The sequence below is a fragment of the Cynara cardunculus genome (genome assembly GCF_001531365.2).
Source record: "Cynara cardunculus var. scolymus isolate 2C chromosome LG 2, CcrdV1, whole genome shotgun sequence".
Lineage (NCBI taxonomy): Eukaryota > Viridiplantae > Streptophyta > Magnoliopsida > Asterales > Asteraceae > Cynara > Cynara cardunculus.
Window position 1 is genome coordinate 6672769 of NC_037529.1, and position 9915 is coordinate 6682683.

The 9915-nt window shown below is 33.1% G+C and overlaps 2 protein-coding genes across 2 annotated transcripts; one reads left to right on the top strand and one right to left on the bottom strand.

The window, feature by feature from the left end:
- Positions 1 to 2609: 2609 nt before the first annotated feature.
- LOC112505753 (probable aquaporin TIP1-2) lies at positions 2610 to 4234 on the top strand. Its single transcript, XM_025109715.1, is given in 4 exon segments — positions 2610 to 2815; positions 3207 to 3457; positions 3652 to 3997; positions 4000 to 4234. Coding segments are annotated over 4 exon segments (852 nt in total). The 5' UTR covers positions 2610 to 2682; the 3' UTR covers positions 4122 to 4234.
- Positions 4235 to 4307: 73 nt separating this feature from the next.
- On the bottom strand, positions 4308 to 7249 carry LOC112505755 (very-long-chain (3R)-3-hydroxyacyl-CoA dehydratase 2). Its single transcript, XM_025109716.1, has 9 exons — positions 7052 to 7249; positions 6880 to 6965; positions 6299 to 6346; positions 6098 to 6186; positions 5838 to 5891; positions 5222 to 5289; positions 5052 to 5098; positions 4850 to 4947; positions 4308 to 4617 (listed from the first exon to the last, which is right to left on the bottom strand). Exons 1-9 carry the CDS (start codon positions 7108 to 7110, stop codon positions 4510 to 4512), a joined length of 657 nt encoding a protein of 218 aa, XP_024965484.1. The 5' UTR covers positions 7111 to 7249; the 3' UTR covers positions 4308 to 4509.
- Between the last annotated feature and the right edge of the window lie 2666 nt (positions 7250 to 9915).

The window sequence follows — 9915 nt, forward strand, 5'->3', positions numbered from 1 at the left end:
AAATTATTTACCCAAAAATGACGATTTTTATTTTTTTCATAATTAATTTAAGCAAAACAATTATAAGACTAGTAACATAATAAACTAAAAGTTAAAAATAAAAATAAAAATAAAAATAAAATGTTACAATATATCTATACTATATTATAAAGCATTTGATAAAAACTCTTAAAAACCGTTTTTTATGCATGAAGTACTGTTTATTGTTGCATATTACTTAAAATTCAAGATTACAAGTAATTTTGTGTAAGTACAACTTATTAAAGCTTCATTTTTAAATTTGTGTAAGTAACTACAAATAAACATAATCAAATAGGATAAACATTCATTTTAAATATATAAAATCCAAAATATAATTAAGATAATCATTGAGTTCTAACATAATGTTTAATTATTCTCTTTATAAAAAAAGATATTTTTAAACCAAAAATAAATTACTTTGTTATTAAATCTAAATTAAATTATAATAAAAAATTGAATTAAAAAAGTTATATCATAAAAACGAAAACTATTAAATAGTTAATTTGATACTAATATCGATTTTTTTTATAATTTTTATCTTATCTTCAAATTTATATTTCATTCAAAAATATAAACATTACCGATTTCTCAAAACCACATAAAATCGTATTATATCGATAAAGACAAATAATTAAAACTAAACATTAAAATGAAGATTTATCTCGTTACATTGCACGTGTATCCTTCTAGTATTAATGGTGAATTTGAACTAAAAAATATTTTTTATTCATAATCTTCTTTGAATTGTTTGATAATATATATATATATATATATATATATATATATATATATATATATAAGAGCAATCAAATAAAAATCGTCTCCATTTGTGTAAACCGTGTAAACCAATCTCACCTATCCATTTTCTTGATCAATGATTAAGATTAATCAAGGTTATTTAAGGAAATTAAAAATAAAAAAATAAAAAATACATTTTATAATACCGATAAGGGCAAAAGGGTAAAACCAAATATTATTAATGAAACTAATTTATTTTTTGTAAAGTAATTTATTATTTTTACGTTAACATTTTTACGTTAAAATTTATTATTATTAATGAAACTAATTTATTTTTCATCTTCCAATTATTTCATGACGAACCGTTACATTATGCACCCGTTTCATTTTTCATTTCATCTATTGAATGGATCACCTACACCATCACTGAAACGGGTTTCACCATGAAAGCAGTTCACCACTCATTGTTCAATTACACCATGAACCAGTTTCACCTTCATGAAACCTGTTTCATGTAAATTAATTTTTTTTATTTCACTCATGATTTGATGCATTATTTTCTTTAATCTTTACAATCTTCAAGATTCTTGAGCAGATTACAATCTTCAAGATCCCGAAGCAGATTCATCATGTACCTGTTTCATCATGCAATTATTTTTTGTCAACTTGTCGCATCATATAGGTCCTCGCATGACAAAATAAGATAATCCCATTTTTCCTCGCAACACACTGGTGCAAGGTCCACAACTTATCGCATCACATTAACACTATAAATCCAATCTTCTCGCATCATCCATGCGATAAACCAATTTGACGAACATGCAATAACCACGCAAATGAGACAACTCTAAGTTATCGCATCATAAGGATGCGATAATTTTGAACACTTGACCAAACCCCAGTTTTTATAATTCAATGATTATGTCACACTTACCTTGGTATACATCCCTCCTTGATATGTCACCCTTATTTCTACATTTGATGTAATCATAACAATAACCCACAGTCTATGCCAAATTCTAGCATCAAAACAGTTTTAACAACAATTTCATATAAAAAACCATACGGTTCTAAATCCAGTTTCCAAATAATAAAAGTTTATACAATTTAAACCCACCTTCATCACAAAAAGATGAATAACACTAATCTTCCATGTAGAAATCACATAATTAATTGAGTTTTTTCCACCACCTATTTTCTTTGAACAAGAAGCACCGTCGTAAAAACTTTTCACCAACTTTTCTTATTAAAACACATATCAATTCAATGATATAAATGAAATTATCTCATTATATTAAAAATAAGAGTAAGGCGGTGGTGTGATTGCTTTTTTAAATTATTTAAGCATAATAACCATGATAAACCCTTAACTTACCATTAAAATTCGTAAATCACCCCAAACTTTCTAACCTAAGAAAAACCCTGTTATAACAAATACTTACATTATATAATTATACTCATTATTATTATTATAATAAAAAATAAAACATAAAAAATGTAATTAATTATATATGTAACGATAAGATAGAAGGAGATATAATATATTAAAGTGATTATAATATTGTAATAAAAATGATTAAAAAGATTCTCAAAGGTCGGTCTAAAAGAACTCCCAAATCATTGCAGTCCCTCCCTCAGTCCCAATCCAACGGTACCAACGAATATCTTATTCCCACGTGGCAGCATCCAAGCAACTTGGAGGCGCCTTACACGTATGATGGAAAATGGGGCCCTATCCTCAAACCGTTCACCGGATGCAACCGGCTACTTTTCTGCCCCAATGGTTGCATTGAAGAACACTATATATAACTGTCACTTAACCAAGTCCAGTGCAAGCATACAAGAGAGGAAAAGGATACATACAATCTTCCAAGTTCCAGCCCCTCTCAAATTCAACAACTTTTGAATTTAAAAGTGGGCAAAATGCCAATTTCCAGTATTGCAATCGGAACTCCGGCCGATGCTAGTTCGCCGGATGCCCTGAAAGCCGCCCTTGCTGAGTTTATTTCAATGCTCATTTTTGTTTTCGCTGGCGAAGGTGCTGGCATGGCATTTGGTAAGATCGTTGTATCGCTTAAGAGACATGAAATATGTCACTTATTCTCGTTTTTTGGGGGCCCCCCAAAAAAATACTTACCTTTTGATAGTTTCATTAAGAGGCAACCTCTGAATCGAATCTTGTTTGACAAAAAAAAAAAAAAACTGCCTCTTAATGGTTCTAAAACCCTCTTAATGATTTTGTATCCCGGATCTCCCTTATCCATTAGGAGCCCTAATTTCATTGTACACAATTACCAAACAATTATATTTCATTTGCCACTATATCATGAGATCCTCTTAACCATTCTAACCACTTGATCATTCTGCACCAAACTATTCAGCAATTGCCAAACAACCCCTTATTTTCATGAAATGAGAATTTAAAGATGTGTGGTTTTCTTCTGCAGGCAAGCTAACGGATGGTGGAGCAGCGACACCGGCTGGTCTTATTTCAGCATCAATAGCACATGCTTTTGCGCTGTTTGTGGCTGTGTCAGTTGGTGCTAACATCTCTGGGGGTCACGTGAACCCTGCTGTAACGTTTGGGGCGTTTGTTGGTGGCCACATTTCGTTGTTGAGGAGTGTTTTATATTGGATTGCGCAATGCCTTGGCTCTGTGGTTGCTTGTTTGCTTCTAAAGATTGCAACCGGTGGTTTGGTAAGGCAGTGACCAATATTTCTAGCTCACTACAATGAAATCTTTCCCCCCATAGATGGCTAGTTCGAATCTCCTCAGGACCACCAAAGACTCCTGATAGTTATCTTTAGGACCCCATGGGATTAGTCATCTGGACACTCATGGTTACAATAAAAAAAAAGGAAAACACTGATTTTTATCTGGATTTTGTGCAGGAAACGTCAGCTTTTGCTCTTTCCGCGGGTGTAGGTGAATGGAACGCAGTGGCGTTTGAGATAGTGATGACTTTTGGACTGGTCTACACCGTGTATGCAACAGCAGTTGATCCTAAGAAGGGAGATTTGGGGATCATTGCACCACTAGCCATTGGATTCATAGTGGGTGCAAACATCTTAGCTGGTGGTGCATTTGATGGTGCATCCATGAACCCTGCGGTGTCCTTTGGTCCAGCTGTGGTCAGCTGGACGTGGAACAGCCATTGGGTCTATTGGCTAGGCCCATTTGCGGGTGCGGCTATAGCTGCACTTGTCTATGAGGTGATCTTTATTGGCTCAAGTACTCATGAGCCTCTCCCAATCACAGATTACTAAGAATCAAGATTTCGCTCTCACACAGATGGAGGAAGTTGGTGGGGAAGGAACGAGTTCTTAGGTTTTTTAATTGTGTTCTTCTTTGTGGGGTGTAATGGAAGTTGGTTTGTTTTAGTTTTTGAGCCTGGTGAGAAGTCTTTTGGCTATGTACTCATGTATAGTTTTCATTGTCTTGAATCAAGTTGTGAATTTTATTCATTTTGGGTCACTTTAAACTTCCAATCGTACACTTTCACCTAATTTCTTATGCACAGATTACCATGTATATGCACATCATTTTAAGCATGAAGCCAATACGATGTTTTTGAAGAATTTGTGGACTAAACACATAATTGAATCTAGTGTGTAATACTATAATGTGCAAGTATTTGAATGCTTCATTTGGATATGGTCTAAAAGGCACATATTTGAATACACAAAGATAACAGCTATGCAGAAGGGAGGCATCACCTCAACTTACTGCGGACCAAATAATATGAATCCTCACTCTCTCTTTTTCTCCTTATTGCGTGGACGTAGTTTTGAACGGCGTTGCTTGAACAAATAGAGATACAGTTGCAACCATAGAAATGGGTAGCAGATGAGAACCGCCTGGCTCAACAAATTTTGAGAACAAGAAGAAAGTTATAAGCTATAAGAGTAAAATTTACCTAAAAAGCAAACTGCTTTTTTCCTTTTCTTCCATTGAATGCTAATAAACGATGCATACTTGTTTCGTATGGTTCATAAAACATTCGAATATGGACCAAAATTTACAACCTTCAGGTAACACTTCAATGGAGCAAGTGAAGGGGAAAAAACGAAAAGCACATATGGTAGATACCTTGACAAATGCGTGGTAGCTGAAAGGCATGGCAGAAAAGTAATCTCCATAAAGGTTTTTCTCCATGATAACCGGGAGTGCTTGGTACATCAGCCACACTATTTAGTAGTATTGAATAGAAGAAATTTAAAGAAAAAGTTGGTCAGAATATGCAATGTGCACGATTGAGAAAATGTCATACAAGGTAACGCAAGCCACTTACTTTCACCCACAACCCCAATTGGATAAATCACGATGAAAACTGTATACCTTCAAAATAAAAACAATCTTCATTTTCTCAATTGAATATGAACCTTCAATTTCCAAAGTGTTTCTGTGTACAAGCTTGAGAAAGTAAATACATAGGTTAATGTGAAATGAGATGAACCAAACCTGAGGTAGGTAAGGAAAGAGGGGCAGTTACCCAAGCAGCTCAAAGCATAGAACGGATACCTAATTACCTGGTTCCATGAAATTGATCAAAGCACTCTCAATTCAGCACACGAGTTCACTTCTAATGGGATTAGATAAAGAAGGTATACATAACATGGTATTATATAGCCAAAAAGGAGAATCCTTCACAGAGATCAGTACTCTCTTGAGACCTAAGGAATAATAAGTATGGTGCAAGTCAAATTGTTCTCTTAGAACCTTAGCAGATGATATAAAATGTAAGAGAACTTCTTCATCATCAAGGGTTCCACTCCCCTAAGAATTATGTCATCTATAAATTAAAATGTTTATTGGATGAAGTTTCACTTACATGTCTCTTCACATGCTATAGACGGTGCAAGCAGTTCAATGCACCTTCTTAGGAAACTTTCCTCAATAAGTACAAAAAACTTCATTAAGAGAGCTTGATACTTTTTTGTTACTAGAAAATAAAACAAAATCTAGCAAAAGAATTCATGAAACTTGATTGCTAGTAGTTAAATGTCGCTAATTACTTCTTTAAGAAGCTTATTCTGTGTGCTGAACTACAAAATAAGCATAGAGAGAGAGAATTTACCTCAATGCAACACCAAGCAACAAATGTAATGAAAACCACTGGTAATTCATGAACCTACATGAAGAAGCTGAAAGACTAAGACGACAGCCATTAGGAAGAAAATGAGCACATAAAGGCAGAAACTTCAAAGATGTTCAAAATTCACCAGATTCATATCTCCTTTATTTGTCACTCTAATTGATAATGTAGCTTGAGTTTAGCATAAAAATATTTGCAATATATGTAGTTACACAAGATGCATAGAAGAAGACAATACAAACCTCATCTATTCGACGAATAATTGCAAGAAGGAAATGTGTCCTTCCTCCCCATTGCATCAGAGGGAATAAAAATCCACTAGGAACAATACCTTGAGCATAAAGCAGGAAGCTTAAGAAGTATAATTTCTTAGATCAAGATTTATTAGCCACATACCAGAATAAATGAAGGTTTGAGGACTTATATTGTTCTTCAGTACTCACCTACCGCTCCATGTATCACTTCTATGAATCCAAGAGTTTGTAGCAAACCTGTTTCAGAACAATAAGAAGATACACATCATAATGCTGCAAAGTATGTAACAACATACGTTCATAGTTCCAGAATCAGAAGATATCGTGACAATTGACACACAATTCCCAAAATCCAAGTTTAACAAACTGATACAAATGATATTCATTTAATCACGTCACATGCAAATATGCAATCACTATGAAAAGAAGGAACTACACCTCAAATTAAATTATTAAAATACCTTTTACCGACTGTTATCGATTACAAATTAGTCAAATAGAGTCCAGTTTAGTGTATATTGACAGGATTTCCGACTTTTACTTCTCACATGTCACAAGAAACAGCATGATTATTGTTGCAACTCTTGATTTCAAAAGCTTAATCTTAAGATTGCAAGTTTCGATTTAGATACAGAAAATATATCTCTGGTTTAGTAATCGAGGTAGCTAGGCATTGTTAAGTGAATCAACATACCTCTTCAGATTTTGAAAATGTAACTCCGATCCGGGAAACTGAAGTAGAATATGCAGTGTTTAGTATAGTGACTTACAAATTAGTTCTCCGGCGGAAGCGTACGCACCGTTGATCGACTTTGTAGATAAGAAGTCGATTGAAATTCTAAATAAAGCAACTGCCCTGCAATTTTTCCAAACAATGTAAGAACAGTGCGTGTGTGCGTTCGCAGTGGAGAGAGAGAGAGAGAGGAAGATGAACACTCGTACCATCCGAAAGCTTGAACGGAGTTGTAACAGAAGAGATAGAGATTTGAGAGACGCGCCATCGGAAGTTATGGACGTGGCTGCAACTCCACCGCCGGGAACGGTGTATTCCGTTGAGGAGGGAGAAACTGTTCAAATGATTTTGAGAATTCAATTGTGTCCATATCAGGGGGCTGTGGTATGTGATGGTCGTTGTTCCATATCGGGAGGATAGGTGAAGGTGAAACCATTGAATAGGGGTATAATTGTCTTTCGACAGTAAAGTTTTACCTTTTCAATTTCTACCCTGAAGTTTAATACCTTCAACATTCAACACAAGAAGTTCGATTTTCTACCTCTAAACACTAAATCAAAACTTGAACAAACATTTTTTCTATTTATGTTTTAAAATATTATTTCAAATGGGTTCATATTCAAAAATATAGGGATGAAGACGGGAGAGAACACTAAAGAGAAAACGGAGTACTCATCCAAACTGTTAGATTGAGATGATCTAGTGGATGGAATTAAATGATATTTGGCCTAGTAGTATTGTAGTCTTTGACTTCTTAGAAGATCAGAGATTCAAACCTCATCAAAAGTGAAAAGAGTATGTGAGTTTATTTGTTATATTTACCGTATATATATGATCTAGTGGATGAGATTAAAAATGTGGTTATAACCACATCTTTTTTCAAAAGTTACAAATACTTTCCCCTAATTTTTAAATCAAAAATCAGTGAAAACAACAAAATTTTGAGCAAGAAAAATTACATAAAAAATGTTTATTTTATTATCTTTAATTTGACATCTATTTTGATAAATTTTTTATCCATTTTTATTGGTTCTCTGTAATATTTCTAATGTTAGTATGTGTTGTAAGACAAAATATAAAAGTATTTATAAAAAATCTGTTGGGCCATAAACAAATATCGATTTGAGTTTGGGATACAAATTATGATAAATTAGAATCAAGGGATACAAATTATAATAAATTAGAATCAAGGGATTAATCCTAATATTATACGGTCAATGCAAAATAATTCAACCTCAAGCAACTTGATTTTTAATCGAGTTGTAAAATCTTTAAATCGTAAGTATTGAGTTAATGTTATTTGAACCCAACTCAATCCAACCCGATGAATCCGAAATCATTTTATTTCTTGATTTTAAATTATTGTTGAATCTTTATTAGTATGTACATTAAACAATAACAACATCACGTACCCTCTTCATCTATATATATTTTCAATATATTATCCATCCATATATAACTAGCTCATTTGTATACATGTTTAGTAATTGTGAATATATACTAGGTTCGACCCCGTGTATTACACGGGGTATTTTTTAAATGAAAAAAAACTCTGACATTAACTTTGAAAGAAAACTCTGAACATTTACTCTAAAACACAAGAATTCAGAGTTCTATTGTTAGACTGAAAAATTACTCTGGACTTAACTCTGAATAAGAGGAATTCAAAGTTGTCTTCTAAGTCTAGAAAGTATCTACGAGCATAACTTTAAGTCACAAGAATTTTGACTTCTTATAACTCAGAAACGTAACTCTTAACTTCAACTCTGAAGAGCAGTTTAGAGTTCTATTCTAAGTCTGGGAATAAACTATATAATTAAGTTTATAACAGAACAATTCAGAGTTATGTTGTAAATCTGAGAAATATCCAATATCTGATGACTTCATGTTGGTGATTTGTATCACTAATATCATATAAGTGTAATGAGATTAAATTGTTGACCAATGTAATCATGATAAATATCGAACAGGTAAGGTAGGTGCGGAATGCACACTTGTTTGAGTTTATTTTGATTTAGGGGTGAAGCCCCTAATGAAAGGGTTCGCCCCTAACAAAAGGGGTCCGGGCGCAGCGCCCCCGGCTGGGGTCGAGTTGCCAGTTCAGCTTGGAATTTTTTCCCCCGGGTAATATTGCTTTGTGAAAAATGCTTCAAAAATCCGAATTTGAAATTTTAAAACCGGTTTTGATGACCACTCCAAAGTTAAATTCAGACTTACAACTCTAAATTTTTCCAGAGTTATATTGTAAGTCTGGAGGTCACTTCAGACTTAAATTCAGTTAAAACACGAAAACAGGAAAATAAACGTGTAGAGGGACATATATCACTTAAATAAACCTATTTGAACGGTAAGTGAAAATTGTGTCTAGATACATGTTTAGGCGAAAAAAAATCAATAACCGTCGCACAGAAACATGACACGTGTCCCCAAAGTTACTTATTTATTAAGTATATAGATATGGATGTTATAAATTAATTAACTTTATATTATTATTAGTTAATAAGGTATTAATATTCTTTTAATCATTATATAAATTAATTAACTTCACATTATTATTAATTAATTAAGTACTAAGAGTACATGTTTTTCAATTTTTTTCCCAGATAATATTGCTTTGTGAAAAATGCTTCAAAAATCCGAATTTGAAATTTTAAACCCGGTTTTGATGACCACTCCAGTGTTAAATTCAGACTTACAACTCTGAATTTTTCCGAAGTTATATAGTAAGTCTGGAGGCCACTTCAGACTTAAATTCAGTTAAACCATGAAAACAGGAAAATAAACATGTAGAGGGACAGATGTCACTAAAATAGACCTATTTGAACGGTAAGTGAAAATTGTGTATAGATACATGTTTAGGCGGAAAAAAATCAATAACCGCCGCACAGAAACATGAACGTGTCCCCAAAGTAACTTATTTATTAGGTATATAGATATGGATGTTATAAATTAATTAACTTTATATTATTACTAGAAGCGTACTCGCGCAATGCAGCGAGATACATCGTGATTTTAATATTTCATTTTATTCTTTATCTCAGTCGATGTTATAATATGACTTTATATGATTTTG

Excerpts from the sequence above, each read along its gene's own strand:
- LOC112505755 (XM_025109716.1), bottom strand. The coding sequence starts at position 7,110 with ATGGCGCGTCTCTCAAATCTCTATCTCTTCTGTTACAACTCCGTTCAA. Across the intron at positions 6,187-6,298 it reads AGTGATACATGGAGCGGTAG|GTATTGTTCCTAGTGGATTT; the intron begins GTGAGTACTGAA and ends TTTATGCTCAAG. Across the intron at positions 5,290-5,837 it reads TTGCTTGGTGTTGCATTGAG|GTAATTAGGTATCCGTTCTA; the intron begins GTAAATTCTCTC and ends TCATGGAACCAG.